The sequence below is a fragment of the Manis pentadactyla genome, chromosome 3 (assembly GCF_030020395.1).
Source record: "Manis pentadactyla isolate mManPen7 chromosome 3, mManPen7.hap1, whole genome shotgun sequence".
Taxonomy (NCBI): Eukaryota; Metazoa; Chordata; class Mammalia; order Pholidota; family Manidae; genus Manis; species Manis pentadactyla.
In genome coordinates this window covers 40,055,954-40,081,164 of record NC_080021.1, presented here as the reverse complement: position 1 = coordinate 40,081,164, position 25,211 = coordinate 40,055,954, and the positions used below count along the sequence as shown (strand labels likewise).

The 25,211-nt window shown below is 40.1% G+C and overlaps 1 protein-coding gene across 1 annotated transcript in view; it reads left to right on the top strand.

The window, feature by feature from the left end:
* Window positions 1-23,903, top strand: part of SPAG1 (sperm associated antigen 1) — a 56,223-nt gene extending 32,320 nt beyond the window's left edge. The window contains exons 11-19 of the mRNA XM_036876285.2: window positions 1,146-1,523; window positions 1,909-2,008; window positions 6,674-6,826; window positions 10,900-11,066; window positions 13,904-14,036; window positions 15,974-16,100; window positions 21,840-22,004; window positions 22,985-23,356; window positions 23,460-23,903. Coding sequence (XP_036732180.2) covers window positions 1,146-1,523; window positions 1,909-2,008; window positions 6,674-6,826; window positions 10,900-11,066; window positions 13,904-14,036; window positions 15,974-16,100; window positions 21,840-22,004; window positions 22,985-23,356; window positions 23,460-23,591 — 1,727 coding nt within the window. The 3' untranslated portion in view covers window positions 23,592-23,903. The remainder of the gene's footprint in view (window positions 1-1,145; window positions 1,524-1,908; window positions 2,009-6,673; window positions 6,827-10,899; window positions 11,067-13,903; window positions 14,037-15,973; window positions 16,101-21,839; window positions 22,005-22,984; window positions 23,357-23,459) is intronic.
* The last annotated feature ends 1,308 nt before the right edge of the window (window positions 23,904-25,211 follow it).

Genomic DNA, 25,211 nt, shown 5'->3' with positions numbered 1-25,211 from the left:
GGACATTTCAATCTTAAGAAAAGAGGTATGGCTTTGCATTCAGTCCATTTCAGCTCACTGCATTTGAATCCCAGTTACGCTGATTCCTAATTCTCTGTACTTGAGCAAATTCCTTAGCTTCTTCCTGTGTCTCTGTTGCCTCATTTGTAAAGTGGAATGATAATACTTGATATGAGGCTTAATAATAATCGAAAATGATAATGTGTGTAAAGGTCTTGACCCATATTAAGTTCTAATAGTATGAAATTCCCTCTGTCTTTATAATTCATTAAGCAGAATGGAAAATATATACATTACAACTCAGATTAAAATGTGTTAAAAGAGAAAGCTTGGAAGTCTGTATTTAAATGCTTTTTGACAGTGCTTTGAAGTGATGAATTGCTTTGACAAGCCACCCATCAATGAATATATTTATACATTACTTTCATATTTAAAAATAATATTCAATTATTGAAGCTATAATTAATATAAAAATCTTTCAATCAATATCAGAGGAATTTTTAAGTTCGAATAAGACATTGCAATGAAAATTTTACTGTCTTTTTTAAGTAAGGCTAACTCTAAGACCTAGGTGTTTACTTCATGTACTTCTTTGATAATGACTTAAAAATCACTTGGAATTTATTTTTCTTTCACATTATCTTTTTTGCCCAGTCTTGTAACCTAAGGAAAGAGTACCCTAATCTTGGGTGCAATTATTGTAACCAAGTTTTGGTAACCTCACTTGTTCCTAAGTTGTAAGTGGAAGCGGGGAGAAAAGTACGTGTTGCTTTTTTTTTTTTAAGTACGCATTTTGTAAGATATACCTCGACGCATATACTTTGATGAAGGGAATGATTTTGAAATGCCCATTTTCACATCACAAGGTCTTCCGCATGTAGTTAAATACGGGCTGGTTGGCCTCCGTCCGAAGCCGGGGAAGCGCGGGCACTCGCGGTCCCGGCTCTGCGGTGAACACCGCGGGGAGGACGCGCCCCGGGAGCGCAGGGAGCCGCCCGGCTCCGCCCGCGGGGGCGGTGCCCGCCCGGCGTCCGCGCGAACCCGCCCCTGGGAGCGGCGGTCGCCCCTGCGCCGGTTCCCGGCGGCCTCCGCCGTGGGTTCTCCCGGTGATGCAAACGCTCTCTTCCCGCATCCGCTCCCCACAGAGGCCCCGGAGCCGGCAGGAGCCGGCGGCGCCACCGGGCCGCGCGCCATGGGCAACATCCAGAAGAAGCTGACCGGCAAAGGCGAGGGCGGCAGGCGGCCGGAGCGAGGCGCGCCGCGGCGGGCGAGGGCGCCAGGGGCCCGCACGGACAGGCGGGGCCGGGCGCGGGCCTCGGCAGCGGCGGGCAGTGCCCTCGGACACCAGGGCTGCGGAGGCGGCGCCGGGGACCCCGCTGCCACCCGCGCGCCCCCCGAGCCCGTCACCCTGCCGCTAGGCCCCGCCGGCCTGAAGAGCCGGGGCAACGAGCTCTTCAAAACCGGGCAGTTCTCGGAGGCGGCCCTCAAGTACTCGGCGGCGATCGCACAGCTGGAGCCTGCAGGTAGGTGAGCGGCGCCCCGCGGGCTCCCGACCCAGGGCGCTGCGGCTCACAGGACGCACACCACCGCAGGAGAGGCGCAGGCCACCTCCTGAACGACAGGCGCTTGCGTCCGTACGTTCCTTCCTGGTGACTGGGGGCGGTGTGTGACCTGACCTGCGTGAGCAGTTCCTTGGAATGCGTAGCATGTGCCCGGGCCAGGCGTGTTTGCGTGTGTCTTTTAAAGGCTTTCCCTTTGTGGCCCTTGCGGGCACAGACAGCTTGGAGCTCTGCATTCTCAGCAGTCTGCAGGACTGCATTGTCATTGGAGACCCCAGTTGCTTGTAATTCTGGTGACCTGTGATTTTGCTAATGGATTTTAACAGTATCTAATTAAATGTGATTTTAGGAAGTGGAAGTGCAGATGATCTGAGTATCTTATATTCAAATAGAGCAGCATGTTACCTAAAAGAAGGAAACTGCAGTGGATGCATTCAAGATTGTAACAGGTAAACTGCCCCTTTTCAGGTTTGTCAAGCGATGGTTATTTTAATGCGCTGAATGCAATGTTTAATATCTTTCTAAATTTTCTGCGTAAGAGTATTTTTCAACACACTTTTAAGGTATGTTAGTTAATACCTAAAAAAACACAAATTCTCCTCTTTCACATGCATGAAGACAGTTATAGGAGACTGTACAATCTCTCTTCATTTCGACTGCTAACCACCTAAAGTTCACGCTCTTTTCACATCAATCCTAGGCTACTGGAGAAGCCACCTAACTAGTCTCTCTGCCTCGTCCAATCCACTGTACATCAGAATTATTTTTCCTGGAGCATTATTATGTCCAGACTGTTTCAAACAGGTATTCAATGGCTTGATATGGTCTTCCAGATAATTACACACTCCTGAATATTAAAAACTGTCACCACAGTGCCTCCAGAATGAGCTCTCTGCTGCCAGTGGGTGCACTGTCTGTAAGGCCCTCTGCACATCTTTACTTCTTTCTGAAACACCTGCTCAGCTGCCCTTCCAGATCACCTCAAACTCTCTGGTCATTTGCCAGCTATAACACTGGTGCTGGCACTCTCACACCTGTAAGTATTGGTGTCATCCACTGCATTGGGTTTTAAGCTCTATGAGGTCAGGAACCATGTTTTATACAGCTTTGCATCCCTCAGGCACAATAGTCACCCGTGGTACTCAATAAGCTATGTGCTGAGATGGATAAATATATTTACATGAATAAAAACGATTGTTTTCTTTTACCATTAAGTAATACTCCTGCTTCAGAAGTCCTCTGGAAAGAAGCTACTGTTGGTGCATCTGCAAAATAAGTTGTATGTGCTGATTTGACCTTCCCAGTCTTGGTTACTCCTGCTGTTTGGTCTAATTATTAGTATCACCCCCTTTCCCTCTCAGAAACCGTAGTTTGAACACTAACTTATGTAGACAACCTGATTATTTTTCTCATAGGCATAATCAGTTTATTGATATGGATTCAAATTTTCCTAATATCTATGCCTAAAATTTAAAAACAAGGCCTTGAAGCACTTGGACTTTTTGCCAATTTGACATATTCAAATTTAAAATAAATAATACAGTTGTTCACTTTGGCTGGATTGTAGACCATGTCCACTGTTGTGCTAGCTCACACTAGCTAATTGCTGCATTTTCAGGATTTTGTAGGCTGGTGGAAATCAAATTGGTAGCTTGAAATCTGGCATGTTGGAGTACTAATAGCATGAAAACTGGCAGATGCCACAAACCTGGGCTTTTCCCACAGGAGAGCTGGTTAAACTTTTATCATTGTCCATAACTAACTGACAAGACTACATGAATTTGTGGAGTATTAGGTAAGTTGTGATTTGCAGACCAGAACTTTTCAGCTCAAGTGTCTGTTGTTAAACACTCTTCAGACTTGTCTTAGGTATTTCTACAGGGAGCGTTAGGATTCTAGTTAAAATTTGGGACTTCGACACTTAAGTCTACTGCAAAGCAGTGGATTAATTTAGTCCTTAAGTGAAATTGTTTAAGGCAAAATTTGCTAAAATTCATTGTGTTTTAGTGTAGACCAAGGAGGAAGTCAAATGGGTCTCCAGCCTGGGTGTCCAGTGAAGCGGGAACAGAGGTTGTCTTGTTGGGGAGAGCAGGAAATGGCCTGCAGGGGAGGGATGTGGGTGGTGGTTTAGGTAAACTGCCCTTATGTAAGACCTGTGTTCCAGGTCAAGGAATCCAGCTCTGCTGGTCAGTACTGACTTGGACAGAGACTGATCTACTTAGATGTTTTCTTTGATGACTGGCATATGAATCCCAGCATAAGAGGCATGGGGTGATGTTACTCCAAAGCAATGATTTGCAAAACTCACTTTTTAAAGACCATGATTTACTTTTGTGAACATTGTTGAAATATAGACATATTTAAATCTGTATGAAGCAGGAATCACTTATCAGAAATATGACTATATTTTCTCTCCACAAAAAGACTGTGTATATTTTAAAGGAAATCTATTTTTTAGTTTTTCAGTTCTCTTTGCTCCTTAGAGAATTGTTTTGTGTTCCATGAGGCCCTTACTATAAGATAAGTGGTAGCAGGTGTCAAAACATTGAAAAAGAAAAAAAACTCATGGGGGCAAAATTTAAAATAGGAGGAAGTGGGGCAGGACCTGTGACAATAACTTCCTATGCATTTTGGGGAAAATGTATTTGATTTTAAGTGTCTGACCTCCTGGGGCCTGCTTGGAAGCACTTGCTCGGAGGGGAGCTTAAGGAAAGTGTGAGGAACTCAAGGGGTCCCCAGACCTGTCCCCTCCTCCCCACTACATCTTCATGTTTCTATTTTAGGCTTCCATTTAAAACTATTATCCTAGAAACTACTTTTTATTCTCATAGTTTTAATTAGGTGAAAAAGAATCTTTTTTTCCCATCTGTCAGAGAACCTTTTTGGTTTTCTAAACCACACCAAAAATCTCTCAGTGACTTTCCAGTGAGGATATTTTGACAGACTCAGTACAAACGAATGTCTCCTTGTTATTCTCTACATTTGTTCATCTTTACTGCTGTCTGACACACTTGAAATTAGAAGACTCTTTAGGGTCTAAACTAGCTTGAGTTAGTTAGGCTTTTGTAAGCTCTGGTTTAAAAGTGCTCTGTGTCTGTTTTTAGGCGTACATGCTTTTCCCCCTTTTTTTTATGGAATTTCCATTCATAAGGTCATATTCATTTTCAGAATTGTGGTTAAAGAGAAAAAACTTGCATTTCAGGCTTAGGAGTGGTAAAAATTAAACGAATCATCTCACTCAATTTTAGATTCCTCACCTACTTTAGTCCATCTTGAGTGGATAAATAAAATAGCACCTTAGATGTTGGAAGTCTGTGGTGAATCAGTTAGTCATGTGGCTGTGACATATTTACAATCTCTGTGTTGTTAATATCCCTTAAGAATTCAACTAAACTAGATTTAATGCATTGTTACAGGTGATAGATAGGTCCTGAAGCCTAGAAATATGTTTTCCAGTGTGTAAATGTTTTTACTTGATTTTAATTTTATTTTTTAAAATAACTTTACTGGTTAAAAAAGTAACACATATCTATTACAGAAAAAAATGTTAAAACCGAGTATAGCACAAGGGAGATCATTAAAATCACCAAAAACCTAGCACCTAAGCAGAGCAAAATTGGTTATTTTTCAGAAAAATGAAGCTAATTAGGTATAATGACATTTCTTGAACAGCTTCTGTGGTACATTGTCCAAGAGCATACCCCACATGCAGTTGAGTAGCTGTACAATGTGGAGAATTGTGAAGAATTCCGAGTGGCAAAAGACTCCCAAGTTTGTAGTGTTTTCATTTGTGTTTGTGGAAGAAAGAGTGTAGGCTCTGAAGGTTCATTCAGGAGGTGTCTGCTGAGTGCCTCTCATGGCCTCAGCATTGATCTAAGCCCTGGGAAAATGTAGTGGTGCTCAAGACAGGTAATGCCCTTGCCTTCCTGAAGCTTAAATGCAAAAGAATTGACATGGGCATATCGTCCCATGTGTCTCACCATTTCCTCACCTGCAAAATGAACACATTACCAGTTGACCTCACAGTCTTGCGTGATTCAGTGAGAACAGCCGCTGTGACGAGCCCGCAGCAAGGGTTGTATCAGAGCGCCTCCTCAGCAGATCGCTGCAGACAGCAATAGGAAACAGATCTCCAAGACTGGTGGGGAAAAAGTAAAGTGGCCCTTGGTCACGCTTTCCCTCCAGCAAGTTAAGTATCTGATATGTAAGCTGCTTGTAGCATAAGACTTAACCAGAAGAGCATATGTGCAATTCCTGGTGTGGGCAGTCTGGTGTAGATGCTCATTAGTGGACTATATAGAAAGAACACTTCATAGGATCTCTGCACTTCACAGTTTCAGTTCATTTTGTTAAAACTGAGGGTTCAATAGTCTTCACTCATGACTATAATGTTTTGATTATCTCTTTTGTATGCTTTATTTCAGAATATAATGAAACACATTAAATAGTGAAGTAACTTTAAACAGTTACTTCAAACTAAGTCAAGGAACATAACAATCAAGTACATCTCTGGTGACACTGGAAATAATTTGTAGACTAAAAAGTGCAAGATGAAAATTCTTGACTTGCAAGAAATCATTGTATGCTTATTTCTTAGATTCTCCATGGTCTGTTTTGAAGCCTTTTGGCAACAAGTAAATCATAGTAAACTGGTATTAAGTTTTACAGAGCTGATTTTCAAAATGTAATGCAAGTTTTTGTGGTTCTATGTTAAGGTGCCTTATTAAATACATAGGAGCAAATAAAATTTTTCCTTTTAATCCATCAATAACTAGAGTCTGTTGAAAGCCAGCTCTGTGCCTGGTGCCATGGTGAGCTCTGGTAGGGCATAGGGAAGGCTGAGGTTCACTGCCTGCTGCCAGGGAGCTCAGTCTTGGGGCGGAAAGGAGAAAATGCCAAAGTGCTTTGGCACTGGTTTAAAAGAAAGGAAATAACCAGAGATTTGATTGCTCTGCTGCTCTGGGTTTGTCTTTCTACTATGTTGCCAGGCCCCCAAGAGGAAATATCAGCTGTGTATGAATTTGAGAGTCCAGCACTGCAGTGTACATTCACTTAGTAAAAGTTAAAGAGTAATATTCAAAACAAGTGACCTATAATATTTTTGTCTTCTTTAGGGCTCTGGAACTTCATCCATTCTCAATCAAACCTCTTCTTCGACGAGCAATGGCCTCTGAAACTTTAGAGCAGTATCAGAAAGCTTATGTGGATTATAAAACAGTGTTGCAAATAGACTGTGGAATCCAGCTAGCAAATGACAGTATTAACAGGTAACCTGATCTGAGGCCACCACCTAAGGGCTAGTTATTTTATAACAGAATTAGATCTTTTTCCCCCTTCCTTCAAGAATGATGCCACAGTGCATATGCGTTCTCTGTTGCTTACTCTACATGAATGATTGCCTTCTTTCACTCCATCAAAACCAAATCATTCTAACTTAATTCCTAACTGTCCTATAATACATTTTGTCCTCTAATACCTTTGTATTTGTTTTCTGATCCATTTATACCGTTCAGTGAATATTCTTTCTTTTTTAAGAGCACAAGGTTTAGCTTTTTGTGATGCAAAATGTGCAGAATTTATTTTTAGTATTTGTAAATATCTGTGGGATTAGGAAATGTTTTCAGTAATGTCATGATTCAGTAGTAATTATAGGACAAGACCCAAAACTGTAGCGAAAACTGCCATGTTAAATCTTCTCCTACAGGATTTGCACATGTTCATTGGCACCACATCTGTCAGTGGAAACATATCTGTTGTTTCTCCTCAGGAGAGTGGATGTCTCCATGAGCCTGCTAGATATTTGTGTTATATGCCCTTTAAATAGACACTCATCTAGGATGAGTATTAATTTATAATGCTGAAATAGCAAAGAATTTGGATCTAATTTATATTATGACCTATGTTTACCCCCTGAGTGAGAATGGGAAGGTAAGAATATTTCCAGACTTCATATATTACTTGCAGATGAAATTTGAAAACTACTAGTTGGATAACATTTCTAGTTACATATAATATTGTCTAATCCCATTTGTCCATGGTATAACTTCTTAAGTATTTGTGTGTTACACTGTGCCCTGTGTGGTCTAGGGTACCATGTCCCACTGCCCCCAAAAAGGGAAAAAAATGATCATCTCTGTCTTTAAGCAAACTAGAATATAGCTAGGGGGAAAACTTAACAGGAGACAGATTTTCCCCAAATGTGGATACTTGTTAGTAAGGGAGGGGGATCACAGAGAGGTCAGGCCACCTTTGCTGCGTGGGCTACAGTCGTTGGACAGAGAGAGAGCGCTTGACGTGGTCTTTGAAGGACACTGGTAGAGCATGAGGTGGCCTTAAGTAAAACTGTAGAAAATGAGAATAGCACGTTTTAGATTCTTTTTTTTTAAATCATGCCTTACTTCTCCATGTGGTCCCACTGCATGTTGGAGAAACTTGTTGGAAAGATCTGTATGTATGGCCAACAGCCATTCCTGTCTCCCACTCAGACTTCCACTCTGGGTCACACAGAACCTCTTTGATCCCAGCCTGACTGGAAGACAAAGTCATCTGTTGGTTATTGTCTCTGGAGTGGGACTAGATGGAACCGTGGGCATTCATCGCCTCTGAGATCTTGAGCTTGTAAAATCAGGCAGTGCCACCTGGGAGCTCTCCAAGCCATTTGCCCTGCTGCCCAGCTGCCCCGCTGCATGGCATCTGCTGCTGCCTCCTGTGTGCCTGAAGACCCTTTCCCCTTTCTGTGTGGTTCATTCCTGTCATCCTTGAGGAGAGGACTCGCTTCCTGTAGGAAACAGCTTTCCCTGATCCACCCGTTTCCCCCAGCCTGCATGTGCTTCGGCTCTGCCACCCAAGCCCCAGCCCTCTGCCTTCATTAATGCCCAGTCTCTATGTTGTTCGCAGATCTCTGTCCCTCTCTTTCTATAAAATTCTTTTTCTCTTGTTCTACAAGGAGTTCCTTGAGGTCAGGAATTGTGTTTTATCCATCTTTGTAGTTGCAGTACCTTGTCTCGTAGATACCCTCAGTAAAAATGTGTTGAATGGCTGCATTCTCCAGCAGAAAGTATAGTTCACTTCTCTGCTCGGGGCTCCGCTTGTAATTTGCCCTTCCTCTGTCCATTGGTCTCTGAAACAGTTGGGGAAAGCAGGATCTTCTTGCAGTTAGGGGCCCTCTTGAAACACAGCAGGGAGACAACTGAAGCATCTGACGGTGAGGCGGGGCCTGTTGGAAAGGTGTTTTAGGAAGTCTAGTTCATAGCACTAGGCTGAGGTCTGAAGGGAGATACGTAGTTTGGAGAGACTGTGGTTACTCACATTTCTGAGTCTTCTGTGTTACACTTTTTTAGTAAAAACTTGACGTAAACTTCAAGTTTATATAAATATAAAGTTATGTAAAGGGTACAATTGAGTGGCCTGTAGTACATTCATAGTGTGCGAACCAGCTCTGTCTACTTCCAAAACATTTCACCCCCAGCGGGGAACTGTCCCCGTGAGCGGCCGCTCCCCGTTCTCCCTCCCCAGCCACGGCACCCGCCCGTCTGTGGGCTTACTTGTTACAGATATTCTGTGTAAGTGGAATCATAGAGCATGTGCCTTTTGAGTTTGGTTTCTTTCACTTAGCACACACAGTGTTTTCAAGGGTCACCTCTGGTGTAGCATGTGTGAGTACTTCATTTCTTTTTATGGCTGAATAATTTTCTGTTGTATGTATGCATCACATTTTGTTTATCCACTCTTCCTGAGGGACATTTGGGTTGTTTTCACTTTGGCTGTTGTGAGTAATGCTGTTGTGAACATCCATGTACGAGTTTGGGTGTGCATACCTATTTCAGGCTCTTCTGGGATACCCTCTTCGGGTGAACCTGGGAGTGGAATTGTGGGACCATATGGTAATTCTACATTTAGCTTTTGAGGATTGTGTTACACCTTTTATATGTACTCAAGAAGCTTCTTTTATATAAATTGGCTGTTAAGACTTTTTAAATGAATGATTCTTACTGATATATTGTTGTATAAGAAGATGAGGAAGCTTTGGCGTTGCCATATAGATTTTTCTATAAAATATCCATTTTTAAAGTTTCACTGTTTCTTTTTATGGATCCCATATTTATGCTTGCTTTTCCACCTAAACAAGACAAGTGAAACATCTGTGCTTATTTTGTTTCTTTCTTCCATTAACCATATTCCTCTCTGCCTCTCCAGGAATCTGTATATATTAAATTCCCCTGCATATGCTTATTTTCTCCCTGGCAACACATCTCTTTTCAGCGGCTTCCTCTCTGCTGGTAATGAAAGTTTTGCTTGAAAATTCTTTTTCCTACAGCTTTATTTTCTTCTGCAGTTTTGAGTGGTTATACATTACTTTTCAAATTTATTTTTCACACTAAAATGTATGAAATTTGGTTTTCATAACAAACAATCATTATTGAAATTTCAGTTTGAGAAACTGTAGGGGGAGTATGTGTATTATCTTTGTCTCCATATAAATACAAAAAAATTTCACATAAAAAGTACTACTGAGTCAACTCCAGTGTGTTCTACGAATCACCGTTAAACCTCAATCTTGGGGAGCTGTTTCTAAACCAGTTTCATCCCAAAGACATAATTCAATTTTGTTTTTAAATGTAAGTTTGATATTTTATATGTTTAAAATGATTAGAAAGTGATAATCAAGGATGTGAATCTGGATTTTAATGATGGCCATCAGTAAATGTCAGGAGTACAAGGGCCCTCATCATCAACTCCAATATCCTGTTCTTTCATCTTTGGGCATATGAGAAAAAAATATGTGGTTAATTTTAGAGAGGAAGAAAATACAAGGTAAGAGTGTCTTAACCACATGTAAATATTTTAAGAACAAGCAGTGTTCCATGTGACAGCTAGTCCTCATCAGTTTGAACAGCCAGTCTTGTACACCCTGTCTTTAGTATACAGTTTAGGCATCAAAATTCTGAAGCACTTCTGATGGTCTCAGGAGTAATACATTATCAATTTAGTAACTGTATTAAATATTATGCAGGACATTTCTTCTAGGCCTCCAAAATTTTATTTTTATATTTCACTTCTTTAAAAATTGAAACTTTATTGCATATATATTAAAAGAAAATTTTTAACCAGTTAGAAATCTCTTAAGTTTTTCTTTTGATATGAAAAGGATTTGGAGTTTCATAGGTTTTGGCAACTCGTAAGGCATTTTTAAGACAGCTTATGTGGACAGCAAATAGCTCAAGACTGTGTTTTCTACAGGGAAATACACAAATGCATAGCATTTGGAAATCTTACTATTGATAAGATCTTTTTAAAAGCACATTACCTGATCAACAGAGAAAACTTATTTTCATTTTAGAATAACAAGAATTTTAATGGATCTGGATGGACCAAGCTGGAGGGAGAAGCTATTGCCCATTCCTGCTGTGCCCTCTTCTGTGCAGCTGCGGGCTTGGCAGCCTACAGCAGAGACACCCCCAGACCAAGTGGGAGATGCCTGCAGCCACCACCAAGAAGGCACCACAGGTGGGGGAAGCGAAGCCTACAGTCATTTCTTCTGAGGGGCACCTTGAGCCATGTCTGTATTTTCACAGTGAGGCAGAAGTGTAGGTGCATGAACTCAGACGTCAGTACTGGGTTTAAGTTAAGACCCTGTTCTCCCTCTTTCTGACCACCGATTCTTATAAAGTCACTTCACACCTCCAGTGTCCTAGTCTATATGAAAGGGGAAAATGTGAAAAACTGTCTCATGTAGTTTTCTCAGGAATAAATAGAAGTGTGCATGTAAAATACTCAGCACATGTGCTGACCAGGTACGCTTATAGGAGTCTCTTAATAAAGGTTAATTAGCATTATTATTAGAGGTAAAAGAAGTTAACATATAGTTCTCTTCATCATGTATGTGGCAAGGCTAAAGTAATAAGATTGATGTATTTGAAATAATAAGACAAGCAAAACCCTACAACATAAATCTAGTAGGTACCCCCTTCTGCATTATATCATAGCTGTTAATATATCTGCATTCTTATAGTGCCTACCTCATTGCCTTGTGTGGAGTGTTTAATAAATGTGACTTCACTCTTGCTTTCTGTGTGAAAGCCAGTTGAGGTCCCATTTCTCCTGCCTGAATAGGAACTCGTGTGTGTCCTGGATTGAACTTCATTTTGCAGACACCCTGACATTCCTGAGCTGTGATGTCCCAGTAGCTTATGTTAGACTCTCATCTTCTTCATTGCCTAGAAAGGCGATGCAGGGAACATTGACCAAGGCTTTTAGATGATGTAGCTGTCTAGGCAAATCATGAAGAGTTCTAGTTTTCCAGAGTCCCATATTAATGGGACCTGGCACAAGGCATTTGCTGAATAAAGGGGAGCTATTTATTATTAACAAAGTGCATATACTAACTATACTATAGATATGTGACAGGAAATCTTAAGCACAAGTATATCCTGCTCTTTGTGCTCATATTTATATACTGATTATTAATGAGAATGAGTGCCAAAGGCTTAAAGACATTAAGGGAAGAAGAGCTTGAGGAAAGTTTTCAGCAAGTTGTGGGGGAAAAAGTCCTCGTAATACTCTGTTTCAGGACTTACACACCAGGATTTATGGGGAGTGTCATTTGGTCCCATTGTGTGAGATCTTTTGAAACATGAAACATTAGGTAGAAATATTTGTGATTTACAATAAAAGATGGAAAATTAATATCTCATGCCATTTGTGCAGAAGGACAAATAAGATAATTGTTTATATTCCAAGCTTACACTATAAATTCAGTACATCAAGATTTTCAGATGGCAAATTCAAAGGTATGTTTTAAATTTTAAGTTATAAATTTTAATTTTATTTCAGGCTACTCCATATTAAATCATTAAATTTTAATACTTTTATGTGTATTAAAAATCTTTGGTTGCACGTTACAAAAAATCTGCTGACTTAAATTGTAAGGAATGGTTTTGGATCACATAACTGAAAGGGCCCAGGCAGGCTCTAAAATCAGGCGCACCTCATCAGGGCTCAGGCTCTGGTGGGAAACAACGGAACCAGAGCAGTTGTAGGCCCCATGTCTGCACACACCAATGGCCAAAGCGAGAGACACACCCATTGCTTTTGGTTGCCCTGATTTAACAGTGAGGAAATGTGTTGCTCCAAAGCCTTAGATTTTTTATTCTGTTTTTCTTTTGGCTCAAACTCTGTTGGTACCTTTTTCTAATGGGTCATGTGCCCATTCCTGAACCAGTCCCTATGATGAAGAAATGCAATACCCTGACTGACTTAGGCCTAGATTCCTCATCAGTGGGGAAACCTTCCTCTGAACACATGGGCTGAATATGAAAGGGGTGATAGCTGAGTAAGTATCAGGATACCCTTAGGAAGGGAAAAATGTGTCCTGAGCAGGGAGTCAGCCATGATCACTGCAAGATGATGGGTGATAGTAATAGTTCAGACTGATTGCAGATGACAGAAAATGCAACCCTTAATGGCATAAGCAAAAAAGTTGTTTATTGGCTCCTACCACAGAAAAGTCTCCCAGATAGAGTAGCCACAAGGCTGGGTTCAGGACTCAGAGTCTCCTTTAGCTCTTGTTCTCTTGGCCCCATTGTCAGACAGACTCTCCCCTTGCATCACAAGACGGCAAAATAGATCCACCTTCCCTCGTCATGTTCCTTGGGAAAGAGCAAGAATTACTTTACCAGAAACTGCCACAAAAATCCTGCTGTATTGAATCGGCTTTCATAGGCCTATCCCTGACCAATTTAGGTTATTGTGGCCAGGGGAATATAATGTGCTAGTTAATAAAAGAAAGATTACCCCAAAAGGGTGGAGTTTACTTTACCTAAACCACAGGAGTAGAGAATAGAGGAGGTGTAATATTCCAAGGAAACTTGGGGTGGTGGACAGATATCTATTTCAGGCTTTAACAGGGTTGTTCATTCATCTTTCATAAATTTGTTAGCTATTAAACCAAACAGGCTTGAAACCAGAATCTTCATTTACCTGTATAAATTGCAGCTTTGAACAAATCATGTAGTTTTTATAAACATAAATCTTGGGATTATGTATCTTGGGATATTTGTATTTCCAGCAGAGAGAAGAAAACATACCAACATGGATAAAATAATACAACTAGCTGTATTTTATTTTCTTATTTGAAAAAAGAGTGTCATGATTATATTATTATTTTTACTTATAGCCAGTTTGTCTTCTTAATTTATATACAAAATTTTGTTCTGTTAAGACTTTTGCTCTGCATGGTGTGTGGGAAAGTTAATCTGCAATAGGAATTTACTTACAGGTATATTAAATATATTTAAGATTTTGCAGAGGTGCTTATATGAATATGTCCCCATTTTTGGCCATAGATGAAAAAATGTTTAAAATTCTTAAAGAAGAAGGAAATCAATGTGTAAAGGATAAAAACTATAAAGATGCCCTCAGTAAATACAGTGAATGCTTAAACATTAACAACAAGCAATGTGCTATCTACACAAACAGGTAAGTTCTTTGTAACTCTATATGATTTCTCATGTTGATTTTTTCTATTGAAAAATGTAGACTAATTAATTGCCAAAGTTTTTTACAGTTGTTCTGAGATTTATATAACAAATTGTCCTGAGTGTTTTTCAAAGACTCGAGGCCATCGGGGCCCCAGAGAGAGTGAGAACATGAGTGGCGGTGGGCTGGCTGGTGTGATGTGGTCCGTTACAGGCTCCAGCAGCTGCCATTGTCGCCCTGACTGGTGCTGCTCAGACCCTTCCTGCCATCCGGCCTCTGTGCAGCTGGCCAGGCCTGAGCATTGTCTCCGTGGCAGGAGCAGGAATCAGTTGCCTTGCGAACTAGTGTCTTAAGTGCCCTTTTTCTCTTCAAGAGCTAAGGGAAAGGACGGGCATCTTTTGTTGTACAGTTGGAATGGTCAGATTGTTCTAGAATGCTGTTCCAGTGCCATCTTTACCACATTTATGGTAAAAGATAGTTATCTAGAATATGGTGATATGGGGATTTTTAGGCAGTAGGCAGAGTCAAAGTTATAGTTCCTAAAAATGAACAGAGACTTAAGCATGAGTTTTCCTAGCCTATTTCAGATAAATTATGTTTAGCTTAACTTCTCACTGCTTTTTATTTTTGTTTTTTTAGAATATTTTCCTCCATTGGCAGCTTTTTTGCCAAAAATTTTGTTACTAAATCCAACAGTCATTTTTCTACCCTTCTCCTGCTCAGCCTCTCCAGGATTGTGCATTAATGGCCACTCAGTTTTCCCTGGAGACCACCTCTCACTGGCTGCAGTGCAGGCAGACTTGCCTTGCTCTCCTCTCCTCTCCCTCTGCAAAGCTGGAACAAAACTTTGTATTCAAATTAATACTTCTCTTTCCCTGGTATTTTCAGGGTTCTAAAGATGTAGATCTCTTTTTTTGCTCTACATGCTCTCTGGGCCAAATCATCCTTTCCCCAGCTCTATTTACCACCTCCCAGTTATGCTCCCCAATTCTCTGTCTCAGAGCCCTGGGCCTGAGCATCTTCTCCCTTCTGCACTCGTGACTGGTTACCATCCCTGAGCGGCTCCTCCCTCTCCCAGTCTGTGAGCAGGAGCAGGTGTCCTACCTTCTAAGTGCCTCTTCAGCATGAGCCTTTCCATGCACCCCCACCCCCGGTGCTGGGCCACCATTGTCCTCTTGATGTCCGCAACACCCTGCACAGTGTTCTTACAGTCTTGTCCCCTCTCATCTCATTCTCCAAGTTGCAGCTAGAGTGATCTTCCTGAAACATGGTGAACACGTCAGCTGCTATTTCAAAACCCATCAGTGGACTCCCATGAAGCTCAGGATAAAGCTTAACCCCTTTGCCATGTTTTTTACAAGGCCTTTGGTGATCTGGCCTGCCCGCTTTTCCAGCCTCATACCTGCACTCTTGCCATATGGTGCTTGTCTTAGTCCATTAAGAGCACTGTGTTCTCTCTACCATAGGACTTTGGCATATGCCAAGCCCTTGGCCTCCACTCCTCTCCCTACATCTCAGCCCATTTCCTTCACACTGGATAATGCTCACTTCATACTCTGGGTATAAACTTAAATGTCACTTTTCCAGGAAGTCTTTTCTGACTACTGCCCTTGCCTCAGTCCCACCAGATCTGATGAGATTCTCAGCTGTGTGCTCCCAGAGCATCCTGTACAGATTCTATTGTGTTTCTTTGTTTTGTCTGTCTCTTCTACTAGACCAAAGCCTCCTTGAATTGTATTTTGTCTGCAGTTGTATTCCTAATGCCATAATTATATGGACTGCAAGAAAATGCCATAATTGGGATAAAATAATTAGGTTTCAGTTGTAGTATAGAAAACAGACTTATTGAACAATTTTCTAATTTTTATTATCTGTCTAAATTTATAGATACGTTGTCTTTACCTTTCATAATACTGAGTTCTGTTACATTATTCCAGAGCTCTCTGTTACTTGAAACTGTGCCAGTTTGAAGAGGCAAAGCAGGACTGTGATCAGGCACTGCAGATAGATAGCAAGAATGTGAAAGCTTGCTACAGACGAGCTCTTGCTCATAAAGGACTCAAGGTGAGGAAATCTTCATTTACTATAAATTTCTGCTTTGAACAAATTGTGGTTTTCATGAACATAAATCTTGGGATCCCTGAATGGGAGTGAGATTATCCTGGGATTTAATCCTAGTTCTATGATAACCACTTCTGAAATGTTGGAATAGGCCTCAGACTTCCCCTAACTATAATGTGGAACTAGATAATTTCTAATATTTCTTCCAGTTCATTATGATTTATTTCCTGGTGTTCTAAGGAGTGTTTTTAATTATAATAGGCCCACTTTCAGGGACAGGAACATTTGTTACTGAATTACTGAAGGCTGTCAGCAGTGCCACTGGGTTCCTCCAGCAGAGGATCACGGTGTCTGTGGGTGGGAGGATGGCATCAGAACGGAAGGTGGGCTCACCAACAGAGACGTCAGAGATTGGGAAGCTCGTGGTGATTGGGCCTTAAACTGGCTGATGGTCAATGTGAGACTAAAGGATGGCAGTCTTCTCTAAAAAAACTGTTATTTTCAAATCAAGTATTCTATTATTATGCTGTTCTTTGTGCTCATTCTTCTGCATGGAAAACTTGAATGAGTGTTCACATTTGTAGAAAATAGCCTCACATGAAAAATTAGAACATACTGGGAAATGGCGTTTCCTGAAATGATATTTTTAAAAAGACAATTCTATTAGGGTCTAATACTGTGAAATTCATACATTTAAGTGTTTAAGCCATTGACTATTTTTCTCTTCAAAGATTTTTAAAAATTGAGATATAATTGACATATAAACATTGCTAAGACTGACATCAAGTTATTACCTCCTGTTATTTTCTTCTAGGAGTTTTATGGTTTGGGGTTTTATATTCAAGTCTTTAATCATTTTTAAATTGATTTTTGTGTGTGGTACAAGACAGTGATATAATTTCATTCTTTTGCATGTTGTCCAGTTTTCCCAGCATCATTTATTGAAAAGACTGTCCTTTCCCCATTGAGAATTCTTGTCCCCTTTGTCATAAATTAATTGGTCATATAAGCATGGGTTTGTTTCTAGTCTTTATTCGGTTCCATTGATCTGTGTGTTTTTATGCTAATACCATACTGTTTGATTACTGTTACTTTGTAGTATAGTTTTAAATCAGGACATGTTCACACTTCCAGCTTTTTCAAGATTGCTCTGGCTTTTTGGGGTGTTTTGAGGTTCCATACAAATTTTAAGATTCTCTATTTCTGTGAAAAATGCCATTGGTATTTTGATAGGGACTGCATTGAATCTGTAGATTGCTTAGGGATAGGATTAATTCTTCCTATCCATCAGCATGGAACATCTTTCCATTTATTTTTTGTCTTCAATTTCTTTCATCAGTGTCTTATACTCTTCAGCATACAGGTCTTTCACCTTCCTGGTTAAATTTATTCCTAGGTACTTTATTCTTTTTCATGCAATTGTAAATGGGATTGTTTTCTTGATTTGGTCATTGGCTTTTTAATAACATAGATCCCCAAGTAGCCAGCACCCAATCAAGTTAACATTTCCATCTCTCTGGAAAGTTCCTTATGCGCATTGCTCATAATCTTCCTCCTTCCACCCCACCTCCCCATGACCTTCAGGCAACTACTCATCTAATTTCTATCACTCTAGGTTAATGTTGCTTTTTTATTTCTGAGCCATACCACAACTTGTTTTCTATATTCACCAGTTAATGATATGTAGGTGCTTCCAATTTGGGGCTGTTACAAATAAAGCTGCTGTGACATTCTTGTGCATATTTTTTGTGGACTCGTTCATGAACTGGTATAGCTGGAGGCCAGGGGTGAGTGGGAGTGGGGATGAAGAGAGATGGTTGTATCATAAGGGGCCTGGGAGGCCTTGCTGTGGAGGCTAGGCTTGATCCTGAATGAGATGGGAGTCCCCAAAGGGTGGTAAAAGGCAGCATTTTGGATCAGATTTGGGGACAGTATGAAAGGTGGATCAGAGGGCCCCAGCATGGTGTGGGGAGATAGGTGAGAAGCCACCAGAGTGAGAAGCAGATGCTTAAAGGTAATGGCAGAGGGAAGACAGAAGGTCTATTCATTTGCTAGGGCTACTGTGACATGGCAGGAGAGATGGTGGCTTAGACAACAGAAATTTATTTTCTCATGCTTCTGAAAGCTAGAAGTCTGAGATCAAGGTGTCAGCCAGGCTGGCTCCTTCTGAGGCCTGTGAAGGAAGGGTGTGTTCCAGACTCATCTCCTTGCCTTATAGAGGCCTGTCTTCCCCCTGTGACTTCGGTGCATCTTCCCTCTGTACATCTCTCTGTCCAAATTTCCTTTCTTTATAGGGTCACCAGGCATACTGGATTAGGGTCCACCCTAATGACTCCATTTTAACATGATTATCTCTTTAATAGTGAAGAACATATGTTAGCGTGGCTGCATCCAATGTACTGTGGGTTAAGACTTAAACATGAATTTTCAGAGGCGGGGGCAACACAGTTCAGCCCTAACAGAAGGTGAAGGATTAATTGAAGGGTGTTTGAAGGTAAAGTTGACAGGACATACAGAGCAGTAAAATACATGGGGGAGGCAACAAAGGAGGGGCCTCCCAGGTTTCTGGCTTGTGTGGCTGAGTGGTGTAGTGTGATAATGGAGGAGGGAAGGTCTGAGGAAGGAGGGGAGTTTGGTTTTGACCTTACTGAGTTTGAGATAGTTCTTTTAATTCCATGCCTATCATTGAAAGGGAAATACCTAAAAATATATTCTGTGAAAGTTAAGTTTTGCTGGGAGAGGGCAGTTGTTTTTGCATAGTATATCAAATGAGCACAATCTGTGTGCACTGAGCCATTAGGCTTTTCTAGGTCACAGATCCACTCAGATTGTGGGAGAGCCACACCTGTGCAGGTGCTGTGCCCTGACCCTGGGCCAGTGGAGCCACGGCTGCATGCCTGCCCTCCCTTCCCCGTGGTTTTAAAGGATACTGATGAAAAGCCAGTGAAGAGGTACATGGGGCGAGGTCTAGAAGGGAGCTCCCGTCCCTCTAGCGTGGGGGTGTTCCCGGCCTCCCAGCCTGGGGATGGCAGTCCACAGCTGTGCTGTATTCACTTGGTCGCGGTGCCCACGTGACCTGCCTTGTTACCAGCACATTTGTAAACCTCGGGTAAAGATTTCCTAGATGCTGAATTACATGAAGCTTCTTCAGAATTTACTCAACTCTTTGAGTTTAATGGATTGGGTCCTTGAGGGTAGATCTGTATGACTCATGAATTATGTATGTCCAGACATTTAAAGCAGGTGTACTTCATACTTGCTGCCTGACTCTGAGAGCTTGTTTACAGTGTCCCTAATGAAAGACCAGAATTTAATACTTCTTGGAATGAACTCTAGAAATTGTATTATGCTGAAAGATAATCCCCAATTTGAGTAATCCTGTCCCACTAGATTATGAGGCTGGCAGCTTGTTTTTCTGGTTTGACTCATTATGGCTTGATTTATATATCCTGTAGTTATGTACCAAGTGTATTTAATTTCAGGATTTTTAAAGTGTAATTCTGATGTTTGTGCAATGCCTCAGAACTCACTCCTGGATCCACTTCCTCAGTGTGACTGTCATGAGGAAGGGCCCAGGGGCCCGCAGCGAGCAGGTGCCCTGCCTGTAGTTCTTAGCTAAACACTCTGCTTTCTTGGATCTTTGGGATGTTTTGTTTCCTAGCTAGTTTTAACTTTTTTTTTTCTGTGTGCCAGTTATGAAAAATACAGGGCTTTCCTTAATGTACAGTTGTTCTTCACAAAAAATAATTGAACATTGCTTTTACTTACAATTTAATTCTTTAATTGAATGCCACTTATGTGCTAAGTTTTAGGAGTACAGAGGTGAATAAGACATGGTCCTTGCCATAAAAAATTTATAGCTAATTGGGCATGCTACAGGCCAAAAATATCAAAAAGAGCAGTATCTTGTCATTGTTAATATTATAGCTTAAGCACATCTGTTAATGCTAAATACCCCAGACACATGTGAATATATATATATATATTTAGGATCTGATGAGATCACTAGCAGCTTAAATGTCCTTTATGCCAAAGGCATATTTCTCTTTGTATGAGCTCTGCCCTTCCCTCCATTCTGCATGGTTGGTTTCTCTTCAGGTCATCAAAAGGAGAATCCCTCCTTCAGTATCCACTCAACCCTTGGTTCTCCTCATTGCATTAATGACAGGGCACACTTTTTCTTTTGTATACTTGTGGTTTTTATTGTTTTCCTTCCTAAATGTAAGCGTCCACGAGGCCATGGCTGTCCTCTCCCCCTTGCTGCTCCCCCCTCCAACCATGCAGATGCATTCAGTGGCCATCTGTCCAGCTGAGTGAACCTTGCCTGACCACTGTGGATCCTTCCTCTTCCACTGCCTCCTGTTGGATGCTGTCCTGCCCTCCCCTCACACTTGCCTGCCTCTGTTTGAATGCTTATCAAAGTGTATTTCCTTTTTTAGGTAGCTTTCAACCAGACTATCCTTTAGGCACAGACTTTTCTTAAATGGTGAAAAAAAAAATCCTATCAATTCCTGTAGTGTTTGACTTCCATTTCCAAGGCTATAGCTCAAAAAAAAAATCTCTTTCTAGGCATCTCAGTTGAGCTCCACAGATGTATTACCATTCATCTTCTGGTCATTGCTGCTTCAACTGATCATCCCCAAAGTACCCATGCCTCAGTTCCTCACCTTTAAAGTGGGGACAGTAAAAGTTGGTACTCATAGGGCTATTGTGAAAGTAAAATAATAATAATTGCAAAATGCTGAGAACAGTAAGAATATTATTATTACTCTCTCACCTTCCCTGCTGCCCCACTTCCTTGCCTTTCAGTATGGCTCCGCATCTGAAGCACTTAGGAGAGAATACAGTGTCATTTGCTTATTTGTAGCATGTTCCATCTGTGCTGTTGTGACATAGTGGTATGTGGAGATTTGTTACTAATAGTACATAATATACTGTAGTTTTTAAATAACCTTAAATCTCTAATTTAAAAAATAAAAGGTAATCTCTTTAAACATACCACTCTTGCGCTAGTGTGCTGCTGGGTGGAGGGGGAAGTGATGTGGCATTACAGGCAGGCCTCCAGGAATGTCACCTACTGACAAGCTTATCTTACCTGCGCCTCAGCCTCCAGCGTATGCTGTTATGATATGGCATAAATCCTTAGAGAGCTTAATGTCATTGGAATTCTTCACCTTGTCACAGAATTAATCAAATTTGGGTCTAGTCTGTAGTTCTAGAATATGGCCTATCAAGTGGACTCTGGGTTTCTGCTACCAGATTCTGTCTGTGTTTTAAGTTTAGATTCCTTTTCTTTCACTTCAGCCTCTCCAGTATATTGTCTGGAGAGGCTTTTCTTATGTGTATTTTAAAGAGGAGAAAACTGAAGCTCAGTAAGGTTAAGTAGGATCCTGTGACAGTTTCAAAGTGCTAAGATGAGGCTGTTCATTCTTTCTATGGTTCATTTAGCAGGCAACAGATGCCACCATGGAGTAGGTGGAGGCTGTGATGATACAGAATTGCACTTGAGTCTTCCAACTCCAGATCCTGTGCTCACTCTTCTGTAGAGATGCTCGCTGTGCGAAGGATTGTACTGTGCTAGCCTGAGACTTACCTGAGAGGCTTGGCTCGATGGTCACAGCGCTGTGGGGAGCCTGCTGCCTGCTCTGTACTGCTCAGCCATGACTCACTCCCCTTCCAGCTGACTTGTGCGCCTTCTCCTTTTATGTATGAAAATTATTTCCTCTGCCTTTCTACTTTCAGAACTACCAGAAAAGTTTAAATGATCTCCATAAAGTTCTTCTACTAGACTCAAGTATTGTTGAGGCAAAGATTGAACTGGAAGAAGTAACCAGATTCCTTAATATTAAAGATAATACAGCATCACTCAATAAAGACAAGGAGAGAAGGAAAATCGAGATTCAAGAGGTATTGTATTTGGTTATCTTTGACAGTACTCTTTTTGGGAATCATAGTGGATTCTAAAGTCATACCTCTGAGTTCTACAAAATCTTTAAAAATTTTTGGTTTTTATTCTCATGCACAATTTAGAAATTTTAACCAGACAGCATGTTTCCTTTGTTGTGATGATCAGCCATTGTCTTTCCCAGCCCGCACCCATGAATGGTATCAGGAGACTGCACCATGGAGGCTTCCTTTCTTTGCCCCACGCCCCTTCTTACCTGTGGCTTGTCTTACTTCCACTCCAGATTGCTCTGGAAGCCTGTGGCCATTGAACTTTGTATCTGGGTAGACCTGAAGAATCCTGACAGGACTGATTCAGTAGCCCTTCTAGCTATACCCCATGGAGATTTCCCAGATTGATTCAGGTCTTTTTTAGCACTCTGAAATAAGCCTGGTCTGCCTCATCAGATCTTGGACTACCCCAGAATCAAAACTCCCTTTGTGAGTTCAGATAATTTTCTTATGCCTTAGCTTTCCACTTTGCCTGTAGTTTATTCATGAATTCTTGTGTATTCATGAATGCTAATATCATCCCACTTATCTTACATTTACGCTAAGAGGCTGGTATGTGAGAGAAGCTAGGAAGTTTTTTCCTTCTAAGGAGGAATTAACATTGGAAAATGTAAGTTCACTTCTCTCTTAAATGTAAGGACATAAGTAAATTTAAAATTTATCATGAAAAAAAGTTGTCATAGGTTTTCTTTTATACTGTAGCTTTATGGAAAATTATGAAAATCAAATTGTCACATTTTCACTGTCGTTAAGTTTTTCTAAACTGTAAGAATACTTTCATGAATAGACAATCCTTAAAACTTCTCTTCTTAAACAAAATAGATTTTATGATTTTCACTTAAAACTTGGCACTTCCTTCCCACTTTAATAAATGTAACTTGAGATGCATGCAGTGGCAGCTGTTTGTGACAGTGATTTTTTCCCCCATGAAGGTGAGTGCAGGCCATGAAGAGGAGCCCGAAACGACCTCAGAGGAGGTCGCCACAGCCAGCCTTGCTCCTGAAGAGGGAGACCCAAGCGATGCACCACCGGAACACCATGAAAAGCTACTGATCACTAAGCCTAACAATGCCTATGAATTTGGTCAGGTTATAAATGCTCTCAGTACTAGGAAAGATAAAGAAGCCTGTGCACACCTTTTAGCCGTCACTGAACCAAAAGATTTGCCAATGTTGTTGAGTAACAAACTTGAAGGCGATATATTCCTCCTCCTCATTCAGTGTCTGAAAAACAATCTTATCGATAAAGATCCCTCATTGGTGTATCAGCATCTTTTCTATCTGAGCAAAGCAGAAAGGTTTAAGGTAAGTGATAAAATACCTTAATAGAGAGAGTTTTTTTTTAGGTTTCTATAACTTTGAAATGGTAATTTTTTATGCTGATAGTTTTTCTCCTTCTTCCATTTAGATGATGTTGACACTAATTAGAAAGAGCCAAAAGGAGCAAATTGAACAGCTCTTTGATGACCTGTCAGACACACCAAATGAACATTTTACTTTACAAGATGTACAGGCGCTAAAGTTGCAATATGAGCTTTAAATCAAGATTATTGTTAGATTTCTTCCATGCTTCTATGTGTCCCAGTAATGCCAATGAGACGGTATTATAATAGAGTTGCATGGATAACCTGGCTTAGAAAATATCCTTTGGACTATAAAATATTTTACTTATTTTTATACATAGAACATGTATATTCTACAATCCACTTTTTTATTAGTTGTAAATATTTTTTTATGTACCAGAGCTAACATCTTTATATTTAATAATTATATTTACAACTGTTAAAATACATTTTAATTTATATTCTGCATTTTCTTTTAGTAACATTAAAAATTTGTTAATTTCTTTGAACTGAATGTGTCCTCAAGTGTGACAGAAATATATTTCTATAAAATTCATTTTTAAAAGTAAAAATCATTAACAGTAATTTCTACACCACCTATATTTCATGCTAAGACATATATATATAAATCACATTTTATACTAGTACGGATTACAGTCTGCTAAGATGAAATCCAACATTTAAGTCTATAATATGAAATGATTATTAAATAAATTGTGATTATCAATTTAGAACTATAAGAGGAACATATTTTTTCTAATATGAAAGCATTGCTTAACAATTAGGAAAAATTGCTAAAAATTTCTACCACTTTTTACTAGATTTTAAAAAGCTACTTTCCCATATATAATGCTTATATAAGCAGTAACAAAAGAGCCACTATATAGAAAAATAAACTAAGCCTGGGTTTCTGTTTTAAGTGTCATCCCCTACATTTCCCCAAACATTTTAATATCTTCTCCTACAAGCATGACCATATTTATTCCCTTAATGTAAAAGGGAAAAGTGAAGAACTCTTATTATATTGAAAGCTCCTTTTTGTTAACTGGGTCGAAATAAAGATCTTTCTTAAAATAAACATTCAAGTCTCTTAGTATTCTGTCATTTTTCTTGTAGTCATTAGTTATTTTTCTAGAGCATTTTTCTTGTTCTTTAGAAGTGAAGATGAAAGTTGACTATCACTTTCATTATTTCCATATACATTATTATTTTATATGATCTTTTATGATTATAGAATGTTTAAAAAATAATTGTGGGTAAATGGTACCTTGGAAACTGTCATTTTTTCTTTTAAACTGCTCTTTGTTCATAAATGAAAATCTATAATGGGTGTTTGTTAGTGTTTAAACAAAAACGTTTTCTCCTTTTTAATGTTATTAAATTTTTGGTAAAAAGTAATTGATGGACGCCCACTCTCCCCACTGTTATTCAACATAGTACTGGACATCCTAGCCACTGCAGTCAGAAAAAAACAAAGAAATACAAGGAATCCAGATTGGTAAAGAAGAAGTCAAACTGTCACTATTTGCGGATGACATGATATTGTACATAAAAAACCCTAAAGACTCCACTCCAAAACTACTAGAACTAATATCTGAATTCAGCAAAGTTGCAGGATACAAAACTAATACACAGAAATCTGTTGCTTTCCTATACACTAACGATGAAATAACAGAAAGAGAAATCGGGAAAACAATTCCATTCACAATTGCATCAAAAAGAATAAAATACCTAGGAATAAACCTAACCAAGGAAGTGAAAGACCTATACCCTGAAAACTATAAGACACTCTTAAGAGAAATTAAAGAGGACACTAA